At 38.1% G+C, this 18,743-nt stretch overlaps 1 protein-coding gene across 21 annotated transcripts in view; it reads right to left on the reverse strand.

Moving 5' to 3' along the window:
* Positions 1–18,743, reverse strand: part of LOC104151247 (uncharacterized transmembrane protein DDB_G0289901-like) — an 83,513-nt gene that overhangs the window by 22,506 nt on the left and 42,264 nt on the right. For 13 of the 21 annotated variants that reach the window (XM_068952305.1, XM_068952296.1, XM_068952302.1 and 10 more), the window contains 31 exons: positions 18,684–18,719; positions 18,287–18,334; positions 17,633–17,668; positions 16,244–16,279; positions 15,847–15,894; positions 15,193–15,228; positions 14,549–14,593; positions 13,207–13,239; positions 11,735–11,758; positions 11,440–11,478; positions 11,282–11,320; positions 10,993–11,010; positions 10,831–10,869; positions 10,422–10,466; positions 9,715–9,744; positions 7,893–7,931; positions 7,249–7,290; positions 7,009–7,050; positions 6,034–6,075; positions 5,488–5,529; positions 2,518–2,559; positions 2,369–2,428; positions 1,909–1,950; positions 1,774–1,812; positions 1,409–1,450; positions 1,260–1,319; positions 800–841; positions 665–703; positions 300–341; positions 159–197; positions 26–70 (listed from right to left, as the gene is read on the reverse strand). In XM_068952305.1, the coding sequence (XP_068808406.1) occupies positions 26–70; positions 159–197; positions 300–341; positions 665–703; positions 800–841; positions 1,260–1,319; positions 1,409–1,450; positions 1,774–1,812; positions 1,909–1,950; positions 2,369–2,428; positions 2,518–2,559; positions 5,488–5,529; positions 6,034–6,075; positions 7,009–7,050; positions 7,249–7,290; positions 7,893–7,931; positions 9,715–9,744; positions 10,422–10,466; positions 10,831–10,869; positions 10,993–11,010; positions 11,282–11,320; positions 11,440–11,478; positions 11,735–11,758; positions 13,207–13,239; positions 14,549–14,593; positions 15,193–15,228; positions 15,847–15,894; positions 16,244–16,279; positions 17,633–17,668; positions 18,287–18,334; positions 18,684–18,719 (1,251 nt within the window). Of the gene's footprint in view, positions 1–25; positions 71–158; positions 198–299; positions 342–664; positions 704–799; positions 842–1,259; positions 1,320–1,407; positions 1,451–1,773; positions 1,813–1,908; positions 1,951–2,368; positions 2,429–2,516; positions 2,560–5,487; positions 5,530–6,033; positions 6,076–7,008; positions 7,051–7,248; positions 7,291–7,892; positions 7,932–9,714; positions 9,745–10,421; positions 10,467–10,830; positions 10,870–10,992; positions 11,011–11,281; positions 11,321–11,439; positions 11,479–11,734; positions 11,759–13,206; positions 13,240–14,548; positions 14,594–15,192; positions 15,229–15,846; positions 15,895–16,243; positions 16,280–17,632; positions 17,669–18,286; positions 18,335–18,683; positions 18,720–18,743 lie in introns of all 21 variants that reach the window. The other 8 variants (XM_068952293.1, XM_068952295.1, XM_068952294.1 and 5 more) reach the window with 8 other exon arrangements.

Genomic DNA, 18,743 nt, shown 5'->3' on the forward strand with positions numbered 1-18,743 from the left:
ATTCAAGAGGAAAAAGAGTATATACCTGACCATAGGATTCGCTGCTGCTGTCATAGACAGAAGACTCGCCCTGTACAGAAAATAAAAAAAAGTTATTATTTTTCCTTCTTTTCAGAGGATTTTAGGAACCAAGAAAATAGGAGTTTGTGTTATCTTACCTGTCCATGAGATCCACCAGGATAGAAGGAAGGTCCCCCCTATACAGGAAATAAAAAAGGTCACTGTTTCGTAGTTGCAGTGTTCCCTCAAGAAAGATTTTTAGACTGCTCCTGTGCGGGGGCAACAAACAGAATATTTACCTGGTTACCAGAGTACGTGCTGTGTGAAGAACCTGGCGCTCCCTAAAAGGAAAAGCACAGACTAGCTATTGTCTTGCAGGCAAGATGGTTTAAAAATAGCAAGGTGCTCGGTTCTGACATTAAGCCAATACTGTTAAAGTAGGGGAAATCTTTTGACAATAACATTCTTGGCTGATTGGAAGACCTCTCCACAGAAGTTATAGATACGATTTGTCTTTTGAGGGATTTCACACTATAGGTCACGTTATGGTTGATTCAACTGCTGGGTGCTTAACGATGGTATTTTATAACAGCTCCTGTATGGGGAGTACAGGAAACGACAGAACAGGAGTCTGTTATCATTACATGGGAGGAAAAACACTTACCTGTCCATGAGATCCACCAGGATAGAAGGAAGGTCCCCCCTATACAGGAAATAAAAAAGGTCACTGTTTCGTAGTTGCAATGTTCCCTCAAGATTTAGACTGCTCCTGTGCAGGGGCAACGAACAGAATATTTACCTGGTTACCAGAGTACGTGCTGTGTGAAGAACCTGGCGCTCCCTAAAAGGAAAACAGAGAAATTGTATTTTCTTACTAACAAGATGGTTATTTAAATACTAATGCATCCAATTTTCACTTTTCACCCTTTGAGCTGACCTTTACGTTCTATACAAAAATTAAGACCAATATTGTTGAAGTGGAAGAAACCTTTTGGCAATAATTTTCTTAGCCTGTTGAAATACGAAATCCCAGTTGAAACCTGCTGAAATCCCCAAGGAAGCTGCAGATAACATTCTGTACTGTGCTCCGTCAAACTGGACACCACTAGGTTACGCGGGGCTGATTTAAGTTTGCTGCTCTAAAACGCAGCTCTCAGGTCCATAATTGCAATACTTCACGTCAACTACAATATCAGGAATCCAGGAACCAGGGTAACAGTAGTCATTGGTTCTCTTTACAAGGGAGGAAGAACGTTTACCTGTCCATAAGATCCTCCTGGGTAGAAGGAGGATCCTCCCGGGTAGAAGGAGGATCCTCCCTGTACAGAAGACAGAATGGGTTACTGTTTTGTAGTCGGCTACTCCTTCAGGAAAGCTTCCGAGTAGGGTGATTTATCAGAAAGTTTACCTGGTTACCAGAGTACGTGCTGTGTGAAGAACCTGGCGCTCCCTAAAAGGAAAAGCACAGACTAGCTATTGTCTTGCAGGCAAGATGGTTTAAAAATAGCAAGGTGCTCGGTTCTGACATTAAGCCAATACTGTTAAAGTAGGGGAAATCTTTTGACAATAACATTCTTGGCTGATTGGAAGACCTCTCCACAGAAGTTATAGATACGATTTGTCTTTTGAGGGATTTCACACTATAGGTCACGTTATGGTTGATTCAACTGCTGGGTGCTTAACGATGGTATTTTATAACAGCTCCTGTATGGGGAGTACAGGAAACGACAGAACAGGAGTCTGTTATCATTACATGGGAGGAAAAACACTTACCTGTCCATGAGATCCACCAGGATAGAAGGAAGGTCCCCCCTATACAGGAAATAAAAAAGGTCACTGTTTCGTAGTTGCAATGTTCCCTCAAGATTTAGACTGCTCCTGTGCAGGGGCAACGAACAGAATATTTACCTGGTTACCAGAGTACGTGCTGTGTGAAGAACCTGGCGCTCCCTAAAAGGAAAACAGAGAAATTGTATTTTCTTACTAACAAGATGGTTATTTAAATACTAATGCATCCAATTTTCACTTTTCACCCTTTGAGCTGACCTTTACGTTCTATACAAAAATTAAGACCAATATTGTTGAAGTGGAAGAAACCTTTTGGCAATAATTTTCTTAGCCTGTTGAAATACGAAATCCCAGTTGAAACCTGCTGAAATCCCCAAGGAAGCTGCAGATAACATTCTGTACTGTGCTCTGTCAAACTGGACACCACTAGGTTACGCGGGGCTGATTTAAGTTTGCTGCTCTAAAACGCAGCTCTCAGGTCCATAATTGCAATACTTCACGTCAACTACAATATCAGGAATCCAGGAACCAGGGTAACAGTAGTCATTGGTTCTCTTTACAAGGGAGGAAGAACGTTTACCTGTCCATAAGATCCTCCTGGGTAGAAGGAGGATCCTCCTGGGTAGAAGGAGGATCCTCCCTGTACAGAAGACAGAATGGGTTACTGTTTTGTAGTCGGCTACTCCTTCAGGAAAGCTTCCGAGTAGGGTGATTTATCAGAAAGTTTACCTGGTTACCAGAGTACGTGCTGTGTGAAGAACCTGGCGCTCCCTAAAAGGAAAAGCACAGACTAGCTATTGTCTTGCAGGCAAGATGGTTTAAAAATAGCAAGGTGCTCGGTTCTGAATTTTGTTCCAAATGGACATTCCTGTAACCATTAGAAGAGAATACGTGCCATTTTTGTTGTTACAGGTGAAGAAACCTTTAGCAGGAACTTTTCTTCAGGGATTAAAGGACCCCTTTTCTTTTCCTCTTTTTAAGTTTAGAGCTCTAAGTTGTACTCGGTAGACTCTTCTTTGTCATAGAGAAAGAAAGTGTTAGTCCCTAATTGTTTTTTTAAAAAATTGCCAAAATACAAGAATTTTGAAAGTTTAAATATGGAGTAAGATTTCAATTCATCACTGGAAGGAGAAAGACTATTCAACCGTAAATAATAGCCATTATTACTGTCATATCCCCTTTACACAGAAAATAAACAAAAAACATTACTCCATAGTTGGATTGTTTCCACAGAGAAGATGTTTAGACTGTGCTCTTGTCACTAGATAAAGCTTTGAGGAAAACTGAAATAACTGCAGCATGAGGAATTTGAGGGTCTATATAAAGGGAACACATGGCTTCCCTTCGAACAAGATGATTTAAATATGAATAGCTTTGACTCTTAATTTACAATCTTTTCCAGCTTTGAAGAGACCTTCATGTAACCGACAGCTTTTAAGTTTAGAAGAATGCTTTTTGCAGGAACTTTCCTCACGGGCTGAAGAATCATCAAGGAAGACATCCGTCTTTTATGTAAAATCTAGGCATGTTTGTTTATGTATGCATATTTATGTATCTATATATGTGACTATAGAGAGATATACATATAGATCCTATTTATAAAACAAAAATATAAGTGTCATTTCTTTCAATGTTTAATAATAGCCAAAACTGCAAATTGACCTAGACATTCAAATGCAAAAGCATTAACTGAGAAGACCTGTTTTAGCTGTCCACGTAAGGGTGAAGAATTAGTTACCTGACCATAAGATCTACTGTTGCCACCATACATGGCAGATGCACCCTGTTCAGAAAACAGAGTCATAAGATTTTTGTATAAATCTCCTGAGCTAAGAAAATATGCAGGGCCTTGGTTCTTCCTGTGTAGGAGAAAGAACCTGCCTAGAGTAGCCAGTGTATTTACATGCTCGTCTTAGGCATTGCTACTGTCATATGTAGAGGATCCAACCTGGACAGAAAATAAAAATGAGTCCTGTTTTTAAATAGGGCTGTTCCTTCAGAAAAGACTATTGAACTGTACTCCTGAGTGAAGACAAAGATCAGGATTATTGCTACCTAGTTTATCCTAAATTCATTCTACTAATTGACACTATCAGAAACTTAAACAGGGAGTTTCCTGTGTATCAAATAGCATCCATCTGCATTGAGAACTCTTTTTTTAACATGTCCAAATTTGATGCCCTTCCTTTTCTTCCTGCTGAAAATCATTGTTTGACAGTACATAAATAGAAAACATGTTTAACAACACCCTCCCAAATAAACAAGCCTAGTTGTGTGGTTTGCTGTTAGAAACTAAGTTTATATTTTTGCATCAATTTAAGAACACGAGGGAAAAGGCCCTATCAAACTGAAGACTTGCATAAAGAAATCTAGCCATTTCCTTGCAAATTAATTTTATATAGTATTCATTTATGATTACTGATATGAACATTGTGATCACACAACAAAGAAAACAAGTTTTTCCTGATGAAATTTCAGTATTAGTTACTATACAGACTAGATTATATCTTAAAACTACATGTAGGTCAAGATTCCTGCTCAGCCTCAAGGATATGAAAGAAGCAGTTTTTTACTTGACCAAAGTTACTGTTACTATGTGTTGAAGTTAACCAGAACATGCTCAGAAACCAGTTATTTCTGTACACCATTAGTTATTTAAATAGCATGTTGTTTTACAGAAATAGTAACTCACAGTAAGTTTCTTATTGAAATTGAAAAAAAAAATGTATTACACCCTTCAAAAGAGCTTCTGTGAATACAGCTTCAAGAAAAGTTTCTAAAATAACTTTTTAGGCAGAAGACAGGTGACTTCAAAATCCATCTTATCTGTGTTTTAGAACAGGGACAATTTTAATCTGTATCAAACAAGAATCAGAAGTAACAGATATTTCACACTTTGTTACCCTAAAATATTTCCGACTATTCAAAATGTAGAAATACTTGTGTTTTATAGGGTAATAAACATGATAAATTTTAGCAAATAATTCATTAGTATATGATAGAAAGATGTCCCTATCCCCAGTCTCTTAATGGCTGCTTCACACTGCTCCAATTATAGCTACAAAGTTAAGGGCTAAAAGTACATTGCACTCACTCACAAGGGAAGAATGTTCACCTGGCTAAAAGCCAGTACAGCCATAATGCCCATGTAACTACATTCTTTGAGATTTTCCTGGCATGGAGGCATTGCCTAAGAAAAATCTAATGCCACTGTTCACAATGATTGCAATGATTCTCTTTATAGGAAAGGAATAGTTCAAATATTAATTTAAGAGATTATCTTTTGAAATATTTATTCAATTTTGACATTGTAGGCATAGCATTTTCTTGCACCAGTGAGAAGCATAATGAACCTAAGTAAGCAGGATGTAATTACATTTGTGGTTACTAAAATTTTCTGTGTTGACTGTTTTTTGAAAGCAATGAAGAACTAGCATATAACTGTCAGCTGACAGAGCATTTCAATTACCAAGGGCAGTTACAGAAAGTTAGTGGCCAATAGTTAATTATGTTAATTGTTAATTATGCATTCAGAGTCAACTGAAACTCTCTGTTCCGTTTCATTGTATATAATTCTATCCATACTAAGGAAATTATCATTAATGTTTAGTTTTACACAAGTGTCCATATTTACTGGATAATTAATTCAAAGCACTCAGTTATGCAGATGAAAGTATAAATTCAGGGAAAAAAAATTACCTGTCTAATTCCACTGCTTCCATCAGGACAAATGCAACCACCCTGTAGATAAAAAAGGAAACAATTACTGCTTTGTTAAAGTTTGAATAAAATCTTACTTCAGATGTGAAATTCTAGGGGAAGAAAGACCATGAAATTACAGAGTGGCTGTGATCTTTCCTTTACCTAGAAGGAATAAGAAGGCAGTGCAACTCCATACATTCACTGTTCATTTTGGAAATTAGACTGACATAAAGATCTTCCAATGCTATGTCTCAATGGCAGCTGCCACATCAAGAGAGAACTATCTGGGAAGTCAAAAGTACGGAGAATCACCTTTGTGCCTTTAACAATATAATGCATGTGAAATTGCAACAGTCTTGAGAAATGATTTCAGGGAACCATTTCAGATAAATGTAATCTAAACAAGGTTATTTCACTTACAATTTAGCGCATAACACTATCAAGCCTGCAAAATTACTGGACTTAAACTCTGACTCCTGAGCTTATATTAATTATTGGGAAGCTATCCGGTCAAGACTAGACAAAAATAAAGAAAATCCTGACCTGGCTACTTGATCCACCACCGGTTGCAATAAATGATCCATCCTGTGAAGAAACCAATCATTTCTTTTAGAAGCATTTTATCAGATCTAAAGCTTACCTAGGAAAATAACCTAACATGCATATAATTATGTAGTGAGATGCAAGGTGAGAAACTATTTCACTGCACTAATCAACATGATCTACTCAGACCTCTTTGCCTGAATAGCTGTGAAAACGTAGATTCAGATCAAGCTTATTAGTATAGGTATAATCCATAGAGAACGGTATCAGGAAAACCTAATGAAGAAGAGCATTGCTCACTGGAGCTTGGAGATCTGAATGTACTATTGAATTAGACTTCAAACTGTCTGAGAAAGAGGACTATGCTATTGTTACACCTACATAATGCTGGGCACCGCAGGATGTCAGATCTCTGACTGAAGTTGTCAGGCGCTACTATGATACAGAATTTTACGAAAAAAAAACCCTCAGCTTCCAGTCTAGATCAGTTAAGTTTCAGATAACTCTATAATATAATATACTACTATAGCAGTATGCAAGTTTACTGAATGTGAAGAGCGAACCTACTTTTTGAGACAGAAATACACATTTGCTAAGACACACCTTGATATCAAACTGTAAATGAAATAGAATTATATATTTGGCCATTGCCATCACTAGGTAGGATTGTTTCTAAAACAGATTCTAATACTATTTCTTTGTAATAAGGTGTTTTCAAAATATAAAAACATGATGTAGAGAAACACCTCACTGCTTACCTGCTTAGTGGAGTGAAAGACAGAGGAGAGAGCATATTCTGGGCCCACTATCATTATTTACAGCTGTGCAAAATTATAACATTAAGTGGAAAATGCTGTCTAATCAAAATAGCATTCTTTTACACAGCTAAATTAGTGGAATCTACTTTTCAAAAATTGAAATATGATTTATTAAAAAGCTCCTTGCAATGAGACCATGCACCAGACACATTATTACCTGGAGGTTGGTGTGGTTGCCATTTGAAGTAGAAGATCCATTCTGAAAAGAAAGGAGAAATTACACCTTTTGCTGAGAGCATAATCATTAAAAAATATACTTCTATTGGAAAGGAATCACATAACCCTAAACAGAATGCTCTGTTACGGAAGCTAAATTCTTACTCTTATTTTTCTAGGCAATATACCAAGCAGCTGTAACACCAGCAGTAGTACAGAAAAAGTGACAAGTATCATTTACCTGTACATCATAGTCTCTTTTGCTCAAAACATGTGATGTGTCCTGTAAAAAAACCATAGGAAATATTCATTAAGGCATGAAGAGTCTGATATATATGAAGAGCTATAGGGCTTTTTTTGGTTGCATTTTTTATTTATAGCAACTTCAGACCCTTTAATGCATACACTGAATAGTAATGCCTTATTATAAAAAAAAGTTAATTGTTCATAATTTTTATGGGCTACTGCAGAGTCTGATTTGAAGCTTTACAATACCCTTCTATACCTCCTCCCAGCACACTGAGCACAATAAATTACCAAACACTATTCTTTCTTACTTCATTATTCTATCTTACTTCAGCTAAACATTTTAGCTGTCCTCTGTTTGGATAAGACTCATATAATTTAACTAATCTCAGTTTGGATCAACTGTGTATGTGCTTCCTGAAGAACAGGAAGCTGAGTTGTCCAGTATCTCACAGCAGGATTTTCATGTTTTTTCAAATGTATACAAACTTCCTTTAAAGTAAAAGCATTCAAAGAGCAAATGATAAAGCTCCTTTTCAATTTTGTACTTAAATAATAACTAGGGCAAACATAATTAGGAAAAAAAAGAGCATAATTAAGGCAAAAATCCTATAAGCAATAGAAAAAGAAGTTACTTACGCGTGCAACAACAATCTTTCTGTTTGAACAACCAGAACTCTGCAAAGGAGCCAGAAGCCAGTTATTCTTTGATAGGTGGATCCATCCAAACAAAATACTTTCACCAAAAACCTATCCAAACTTGTCAAGGTGGTGTATGTAGTGTCAGGAAAATGACCAGAATATTCTGATTGACCTCACTTTCACTAGATTACACAGTGGAAAGTATTTGTATTAGAAGTACCTGAAAATAAAAGTAACTAAACTGATAGACTAGTTTTGGAGCAAGAGAGAAAAGTGTCATTTATCTCCTGGAAACCTCACAGAGCATGAATAATAATCAAAATCAATTTAGCCTATTGCTTCCTATGAAACCAATCAGTTTGGACTTAACTGCATCACAACACAGACCTAATAAACTGGGAGAATGCAAGGTCCTCCCTATTTTCAGTGGTTTTTTTTTCAGAAATCAGTATGAGATAGTACAAGCATAAAACATAGTTTGCTTACTAAGTTGTATCTACAAGTGCATTCAAAGGGTGACTCCAATTTTAAATAAACTGGTTTGAGTACTGGTAAGGACGTAGCAACAAGAGCAAAAAATTTGTCTTAAACGCCTCACCTGAATATTAGCCAGTTTCTCAGGAGTTTTGCAACCTGCCTTCAGCTACATGCTGCCACAGCTATCATTTTGTTATCAGGAAGGGTCTTAAATTGCATATTCTTAGGCTGTTTTCACATTATGACTCCTTCATAAGAATTTCCTGCCTAGCAGAGTTTAATGTCTCTGTCAGTGTAACTGTTGTGGTTTAGAGCACAATCTGCGTAATTAACCTTTTTTTTTTTTTCCTCTCTCTTTTTAAACTCTGCCCTACCTCCCTTTGCACGAATGTTTAAAAGCAACTTCTTTTACAGCGAGGTCCTGCAACACACCCTGGATAGCAATAATCAAGGCAATAATAGCATCTTCTGTGGGCAAGGGAGGCTGGGATGAGACTCTCTTAAACAGGACTAGCTGCTGAAGGAATTTTTTTGTAGAACCTTTTGCATTAAACTTAATGTAGTGAATGTAAGGTAAATACAAACAAAAGTGAAAAACATTTTTCAGAAGGCCATACTTCTTATTATCAATGTTTGGTGCAGTACTAAAGTAATAGGAAAGACAGGGAAATAAGGAAGCACTAGAGCATATGGCTAAAAATTGAAGGCAAATAGCTAATGACAGAAAGTAACTCTAGATGGCAGTGGCAGTAAAAGCAGAGATGTATCTGTAGCAGATATTGAAAAAAGCTTTTCTATGAACAGAATAAAAGTATGGAAGATTTTCATTCACTTCCACAACAGTATCTTTGTTTGATCACATTCTGTTCTCATTAATCACAGTTTCTAATTGTAGGATAGAACAGAAGTCTTGAAGGAGAGAATCTCACCAGAGGATAACTACTATCTTAAAACAACACTGGCATATATGCAAGTTCAAATCAGTGTAAGTGACAAAAGCATGAGGTGGCTACTTGTCTCACATATAGAGATGGTTAATTTCCAAATAAGTATCCGGTCAAAGCAGATATACTAGGGTGCCCTTTGGTTACTAAAAACAGTATTGGTATATTGTACTAGCAGTATTGTGCAGCTGTAAGCAACGGTGTAATAGCCTTGAGAGCTGATTGAAGAAACTCACTACAGAGAAATATAGTATCAAACTTTATCCTCTAATTAATATTATGAAGGGTATTACTACACTACAGCTAGAGGCCCACAGGTCTAACGCAGAAGTGTTCACTTACTAATACTGTCATTAGTCACAAGAATCTGAATATTGCAGAGAAGAAAAAGCACTTACCTGACCATTAGCACTATATGTAGTGTCATTCTGAAAGGAATAAATTATTTCCTTCTTTAGGAAATTATTTAAATACAGTAAGCTTACAGAAACCTGATTCTTTCTAATGCTGTGTACAGAAATAACCAAATAAATCTTACACACTTAGTCACTCATATCCTTCACTGCCTTGCATGTTGTCTGTTTACGCAGAGAGAAAGAGATATATATATAAAATATAATATATATCAGATATATATTAAGCAGTTTGAAATGTTACCATTCCACTCCAAAAAGCATTTTATACTTACTCTAACTAGGCAGAAATCTAATGTGAAAAGCAGTGGAATATCTGCTATTATATCTCTTTTATTTTCTTCATTGTAGGTATGGAAAGATTGGATGTTTTCTTTCTTGGAAAATTACTGTTAAATGTATTGCTACATTTTGGGCCAAAATTTCTGTAGTACAAAGCCACTGAAATATTTTTACCTGTATTTCATTTCATCAAGTTAAACGCATTTAAAAGATCAGAAAATGTAACTTATCACTCATATGACAATTTTCAATAAAAACCCAAATGTTTCAAGTGATTGTTGAAACAGCTATTAGCGGACTAAACATTCCTTCTGGGTAATTCTGCTCAGAAGACTGCACCTAGTAGTGCAATAGTTTCCCAACTATATGAAAATGTCGCAATGACAATATACTGGAGAAAGCATACTCACATCATCACAAGCATTGGGATTATCATCTGAAGAAACCTGTGAATCCTGGAAGGACACCAGATACCAGTTATTTCCTCATAAAAATGGATTGCTAAAGATAAGTTTGTCTGATCTTGAACTCTGCAAGATATAATTGAGACTCATGCAAGGAAAAAGTTGCCTAGTTAAATTAAAAGTAAAATAAGATTTTTATAGGGAAAATAAAGAGTTAAATACATGGCTGTGATAGTTGCTCTCAGAGAATGATCCATCCTTCAGAAAAAAAAAATAAAAAAAAAGCTACTCAAGAAGAGCACAGAAACTATTATGCTCCTATTACACTTATGAGGAAGATGATGCAATTTTGAGCAGGGACGACAAAAACTAACAAGAAATAACATATAATTAGGAGAAAGAATGGACTAGTTACCTGATTATCACTATAGCTGTCTGAAGAGGATGATCCACCCTTTAAAAGAAACAAACAAATAAACCAAAATCGGAGAGAATGAGGATACAGAAAACCTGATTTTGAGCAAAGACTAAAGCTTGTATGAAAAAGGTATAAGTAAGAAAATAAAGCTTTACTTACTTGGCCACCTCCATAGTTCTGTGAGGAAAAACAAACAAACAAACAAATAAAAATACTGTATCAGAAGAAACTATGATGTTGATCAGGTACTATGAAGCTGGAATAAACAATTGACTTAGATTCCTTTGGAACAGGTATTATTTTCTAGATAACAATAACCATAATAAGAGGATCTGAATCAAACATGGAGCAGAACAGCTACCTAAGAACGAACCACCATAATCCGATCAGAATTTCTTATCAAACATGATAAAAAAATCCTACCAGGAGAAAATCAAGGTCTACCTACCTGGCTGCCACCATAATGTTGTGAAGATGATGAGCCACTCTGCAAAACAAACAAAATTAGAATAAATATTACAACATTACAGAGCTAATTTTGAACAGAGATAATGGAACCTTGTAAAGCACAACCTCAGTGGGAGGAAATAAAAACCTACTACTTACTTGGCTATCACCATAGTTTTGTGAGGAGTATGATCCACCCTGTAAAAACAAAACAGCAACAATTTACAACACTGGACAACTGAACTTGATAAGAATCCACAGAGCTAGCTTTACTAGGCTGACAATTCTTTCTGTGTAAGTGAAATTACAAAGCTGATACTAAGCATGTTTGAAGGAGATTAGTTAAAAACTGGAACCAGAGAGACTCTGCAAGAGTCTCAGGAGCAAGGGAATTGCACTCTGAATTAGAACTGCTTAAAAAGCATTTACCAATGGATAAGAAAGAGCTACCCACCTGGCTACCACCCTGTGATCCATCCTGTAAATTAGACAAAAAGGATGAATACTTTCAATACTTACTGTTTGACTATCGATTATTTGAAAGAAAGCTATAGGTACTTGCTTAAGGGGAGGGAGCATCAGAGGAGGATACACAACGTAGATATGATTTCTGACTTAATAACAATGGATTGCTAAGTGTAGCAGGAAATGCTAAATGAGACATAGGTCAAGGGACTACAAGCATTTATTTTTTAACCAATGTCCAAAACACTGATGGCTTTCATTCTTAGCAGTCTCTAGAGCATGTATCTTTTCTCCTCCTGTAGAAAACTTGACTTACATGAACAGAATGAAAAGTTCCTCTGGTGGCATTTATACAGAGAAAGTTGTGAGTTTGTCACATAAACTGGCTTTGAGGAGAGGGTTTTACATAAGGCACGAGGTATGTTTCAACATGTTCCCCTTAGAAGAGGAATGCTACTACTCAAAGTGAAATCAGAAGAGACCTTTGTAGTAATACCAGTGTCAAAAGTGCACAGTAAAAGTTAAATCCTGAACCATTAAAAAGAGTGGGACATTTGCCGTTCACTTAAACTGGGCTGAGATTTTATCCAGAAGAGAGAGGTTTTTCATTTCTTCTCACTTTGTCTATGTTTCCTTGTTTTAGCAGTTTTTAGAAGAAACAAAATATTTCCTTTAGTCTTAGAAAGAAATAGCTTTTCTTTACAGAAAAAAGCTTGAAATGCAATTATAAATGATACTATATATAATATACTATATATTATACATTTATAGAATATATATTGTAACATATTATTATTTCAAGTTATAATAATATATTACATATAGCATATTAAACCTTCTGATTTTTCAGTTTCCTGGCTGGTGGAAAAGCAATGAGAAAAATCAAGAGAAGTAACAGGAATTTAAAAAAAAAAAGGATAGTCTATTGTTGTTTCCTTAATAAGTTTTAATATTTATAGAGCTTGTTTCTTTAAACGTAACAGAAATCTCATAAGATAGTGTTCCAGCAGTGAAACTTGCAACAAATGCAAATGTAGCTATTTATACTGTGCTGCACAAATTAAATGAGATTTTAAGCCAGTCTCTCTTTCAGGAAACCCAAGTGGCTATCCTAAAATACTTCTCTGACATTTGATGGCAAAAATCTAGAGGAATGCTGGCTAGCTCCAGCCTTGACTTAAATACTGCCAGTTCAGCAGCTCTGCAAGGGACTTGTTCTTTTCAGAATCTGGCCAAATCATCTTATAGAGCCAGACATTTCATAGCCATAATGCTGGGGGGTGGGAAAAAAACCTCAAGCCCCTGCCACGTTCCTATGTATATGAAGATAGTGAATTCCAGTGCCATAATTAATAAGATTACATGGATTTGCATTCTGTGAATGTGAGGTAGGTACCACCTAACTCAGTGACAAAACTCAGTTCGGATAAATCTTAAACTCAGAGGAGGAAAGTCATTTACCTGGTGGCAGGGATTGCTATCATACGAAGTACCCTGTTTAAAAACAAAACAAAATGAAACAAAAGGTAAATCCCCAAACTTTCATTTTCTTGCAAAGTAATCACCTTTCTTCTTAAAATTTCTTATGTGAGAATTAATGTAACAAAACTCAACATAAGGCTTTGCAGTAGGTGAGTTTTGTTTTATTTAACCTTTTAAGTTTGTGATTCTGCCCTCTGACACTCTCCTACCTACAAACTCACAAGCACCAAATCGTATGCAAAAATAATTGAGGCAGGATTACTTGGGTACAATAAGGAAAGTGAGGTAGGCTGGCAATTGAGGTCTCTCTGTATCATCCTCATTCCTCTTGAGCGGCCAAGATGAACTGTTTTTTTGGACAGTCCTTTTAGGAAGTAGCAATCATTGCAGTATGATCTTTTACCTCAGAACCTTGCTAGCTTCACCCATCATAAATCTTAGGCAAGGTTACTACTGCCCACTTTATTTTGTTTCCTTGTTTGTGGTTATCTTCTGGCTATAATCTATCTTCCTGGTGGGACAACAGGACGAGAACTGACACACACAATGTGTTGTACCCTGGTTGCCATCCTCCTGTTATTATAGCACAGGTCTTAGGCTGATAAGTCATCTGTGACATAGCCTTGGCAGAAGCCACATTCTGCAGTGTTTATCAGTTTCACTGCTGTTAATTGTGTCCTTTGCTACTGATGCATGCCGTTTTTAGACCTTGTACTGCTACTTATGATCCTTTACACAAGTATTTCTATTCATCCTTCATTGATACCAATCTTAATATTTCTGCTACAAATTTCTGTACTTCTTTTTCATTCTCACTGATTTCCCCAACATATTTATTTGTGCTTAGGTTTACTATCATGGCCTCACCTATGCCCTTTTCCTTAGCTAGGATCTCATTGCTGAAGATGCATTCCTTATACTACTGTAGACTATACACAAAACGAAGCAGAACTAGGATAAAAACTACTGATCTCTACGCTTACTCCACAGGAGCGACTCTCTGATCTTATCATATTTTCTTGGAACTAAATGGGGCAACATTCAAAAATCAAGTCAAGCAAATGCTTTATCTATTTACTGAATAGAGAGATGAATCACTTGTACCTCTTCTGTGTGTAACAGCATATCCGAGAAGCCACTTGACTTAGGCTAACATTTTGGGGCATTGTAACCATTCTTGACCACTGGGTTAGATAATTTCATATACAAATGAAAAAAAAAGTGCCCACTAATAGACATTATACAACCTACTGAAAAATAGGTAACTATTACATAGAAGGCTGGGTTTAGTTTTCAAACAGTTTGGAAAAAGGGAACTTACCTGTCCACAACCACTGCTACCATCTGAAGAGGGATATCCACCCTGCTGGAAAAAATACAGCAGCTCAGTAACTTATTTCATTTTATATAGATTTTTCTTTTTTTAAACAATCCAAATATTCCTTTCCCAAATTTGCAATATAGAAGTAAGTTTAAAAGGACTTTAGTTGCCTGACAGCTTAAGAGGAAGAGGACCAGCTATGTCATACTGTGAATTTTCTTCTAAAGTATTGTGCAGGACGGATATTAAATTGGATGGAAAACGATGACACCTACATGTATTCCTTTTCTGTGGCAAAGATCTAATTCAATAAACCTATTGCTCCTCAACTCATAGGAAAACAAAAGTTAATTTCAGGGAGAAAGTACTATATAAATTCAATAAAGAAATTCCACAGAACTCTTAATACATACTTGGGAATACCACAGATAGGCAGTACACCCTTTCATAATGTAACTATGATATGAAAATTAGTTAAAATGTCAATAATATCAAAAAAAACACTCTATACAATTTCAAGTCCAAGAGTTATATACTACCAAAGAAAAGATCTTTTAAAGGTCAAATTCTGAGAGATTGCATGCCATTTTTGCAGGGCCCTAACAGTCCCCTTTCTCAAATGCAATATGCTGACCGGTGCTTACCTGGCCGTAGGAACTGCCACCTTGAGGCTGGTAGCCCTGCAAGAAAGGCAAGAATTCATCTGTAAATGAAGCTGCACTCTTTTGCACAGCTGCAACAGCAACGCCTACTTTTTCCATTAAAGCTTCCTCTGCTCTGCGGCATTTTTCATACTTTCAACGCTACAACTCAAAACCAGGACCATTCAGCAACACCAAAAAAGAAAAACCCAAGCCCAAAACCCAAACATCCATTCACAAAGCAGGCCACTACAAAAACTTTCAATATGTTTCAGCGCACAAAAAGAAAAAAAAGAAAAAAGGAAAAAGGAAAAAAAAACTCAACTGGCCAACCGGCCATAGGACTGGCTGCCTTGGGAACCCTTTAAAAGAGAGATGATGATTATCAATCCTTGGCAAGGAGTTTTTTCAAAGAACATCATGACTGCACAAACACATCTGCACAAGGGCTTTGTGCAAACGCTCTTCCTGGGTCAAAAGAGACAGGGCAGCGCGCTATCATCCGCAGGACAGATTGTCCTACCCACAGCAAAGGTCACGAGTCAAACTGAGGCTCAGAACACCAAATGAAACAAATCATTCCTAAAAATCTGCCAGCCGTGCGGGTCACAAGGGAGATCAGTGGAGAGCTCCCTACTGAAGATCAGGTTTGCTTACCTGGCCATAAGAGCTGCTGCTGCTGCTCCCCGAGTAACTTGGCCCACCCTAAGACAAGGACACCGTCCAGTTACTTCCCTTTCACAAGGGACTGATCAGCTACCAGCCTGCTCTAGCAAAAGCAAGCTCCTATGTCCTACAGCTGCACGCGGCAGAGTGAAGAGCCAGGCTTTTCTCCCGACAGCCACTCTGATGCTGAGCAAGATGATTTCCGACGCCGGGGTTTCAAATAAACAAACAGCACGTGGACTACTCGAAACCGTGGGAGTACACGCTTTCAGAGAAAACGTCCTTTGAATTCCAAACTCGGAGTGACTGTATAGCACTTTCACGGTGCCGCCATGACCCTCCACTTCCTTAAATGCTGTGTACTGACTGGTGACTGACAGGTGCTTACCTGGCCATAGGAACTGCCACCTTGAGGCTGGTAACCCTGTAAGTAGAGAAAGGACCAATTTACAATTATTGTACTGGTGAAGCAGGTGCCTCTCTCGAGCCTCTCTCTTTGTGGCGGAAAGAAACAGAATAAGACAAAGAACGCTATTGACCCTGCTACCAAATTAGAATTACGTTGACATTTCCTGTTCCTGGTGAGTATCCTGACACACTGCACACATTAGACCGCTCGGTACATTTGAACGATCACAGAGCAGTCTCAGACAGGACTCAAGACTTACAAAGGCTTTTCTGCTTCAGGAGGTAGGTGGAGCACCACATTTTCTGGTTACGTTTCTCGTGCCTGCTATTTCTCGTACACTGGGCTCGGGAGGCCAGTCTGAGGCACCTTATTAACGTCTCACATTTGCGTTCTTGGTGGGCCTCAGTTATACAATTCCCTTCCTCTTTGTGAAACTGAAGGTGGCATATATAGCTATATTTATGTAGAGATATATAGATATGTTTATATATAGTTATATAGATATATAGACGTAAGATAAGAAAAAAAAGTATGTAAGGAAGAACCCCAGGGAAAACAGAGATTCATAAAACGGAAGCAAAACCACGCAAATAAAAGCAACAGGTCAAACAAACTAGTCAGGGTTACAGCCTGATCAACCCTGAAATGAAATCAAAGGCAAGGGTCCTAGAAGGACTGCCCTCCACAAGTCTTTCGGCAGTGCAGTTATCAGTTCCTGACGCATTCTGCTTTTGACATAACGCCAAAAAAGAGCAGACATTTGAGGTACATGCACACCTGTGCCACAGCTTGTCTGGGAACAGTTGCAGAGACAGCGAGTCCCCAAAACAGGCTTAAACCACTACACCTATTTCTGCTACCCTGACATTAAAATCCCATCAGAATTCCTGGCTATCTTGCGGCTGCCTCAATTCACACATCGGCTGTAAAAGGATGCAAGGCTTCATCACCTGCAGGCAGTAAGACCAAACCTGTCTCTAGCTGAGAACATGAGCCAGTGAACGCGAGCCAGCTCCTCAGCTCAGTACTGAGACCAGAGTGGACAGCGAAGAACTGATTACGATTTGTCTTGCATCACATAAGTCAGCTACAGCAGGAGCAACACCAAAGAGCCTATTTCTACCAAAAGCTTTGTAGTTCCATATCCGTGGAAAGATCCCCTGGAGACTGGAGCCCGTGCTTCCTACAGACCTCCACTTACAAACGTTCTCAAGGAGAGTCATTTTCACAACAGAAACTATGAAACGCCCTAAGACCAATTTTTTATGATTCAGAACACAAAATGAAACAAAGCATTTAAAAATCTGTTACGTTTGCAGGGCCCTAACAGTCCCCTTTCTCAAATGCAATATGCAGACCGGTGCTTACCTGGCCGTAGGAACTGCCACCTTGAGGCTGGTAGCCCTGCAAGAAAGGCAAGAATTCATCTGTAAATGAAGCTGCACTCTTTTGCACAGCTGCAACAGCAACGCCTACTTTTTCCATTAAAGCTTCCTCTGCTCTGCGGCATTTTTCATACTTTCAACGCTACAACTCAAAACCAGGACCATTCAGCAACACCAAAAAAGAAAAACCCAAGCCCAAAACCCAAACATCCATTCACAAAGCAGGCCACTACAAAAACTTTCAATATGTTTCAGCGCACAAAAAGAAAAAAAAGAAAAAAGGAAAAAGGAAAAAAAAACTCAACTGGCCAACCGGCCATAGGACTGGCTGCCTTGGGAACCCTTTAAAAGAGAGATGATGATTATCAATCCTTGGCAAGGAGTTTTTTCAAAGAACATCATGACTGCACAAACACATCTGCACAAGGGCTTTGTGCAAACGCTCTTCCTGGGTCAAAAGAGACAGGGCAGCGCGCTATCATCCGCAGGACAGATTGTCCTACCCACAGCAAAGGTCACGAGTCAAACTGAGGCTCAGAACACCAAATGAAACAAATCATTCCTAAAAATCTGCCAGCCGTGCGGGTCACAAGGGAGATCAGTGGAGAGCTCCCTACTGAAGATCAGGTTTGCTTACCTGGCCATAAGAGCTGCTGCTGCTGCTCCCCGAGTAACTTGGCCCACCCTAAGACAAGGACACCGTCCAGTTACTTCCCTTTCACAAGGGACTGATCAGCTACCAGCCTGCTCTAGCAAAAGCAAGCTCCTATGTCCTACAGCTGCACGCGGCAGAGTGAAGAGCCAGGCTTTTCTCCCGACAGCCACTCTGATGCTGAGCAAGATGATTTCCGACGCCGGGGTTTCAAATAAACAAACAGCACGTGGACTACTCGAAACCGTGGGAGTACACGCTTTCAGAGAAAACGTCCTTTGAATTCCAAACTCGGAGTGACTGTATAGCACTTTCACGGTGCCGCCATGACCCTCCACTTCCTTAAATGCTGTGTACTGACTGGTGACTGACAGGTGCTTACCTGGCCATAGGAACTGCCACCTTGAGGCTGGTAACCCTGTAAGTAGAGAAAGGACCAATT

Source organism: Struthio camelus, chromosome 8 (genome assembly GCF_040807025.1).
Source record: "Struthio camelus isolate bStrCam1 chromosome 8, bStrCam1.hap1, whole genome shotgun sequence".
In the NCBI taxonomy this organism is placed as follows: domain Eukaryota; kingdom Metazoa; phylum Chordata; class Aves; order Struthioniformes; family Struthionidae; genus Struthio; species Struthio camelus.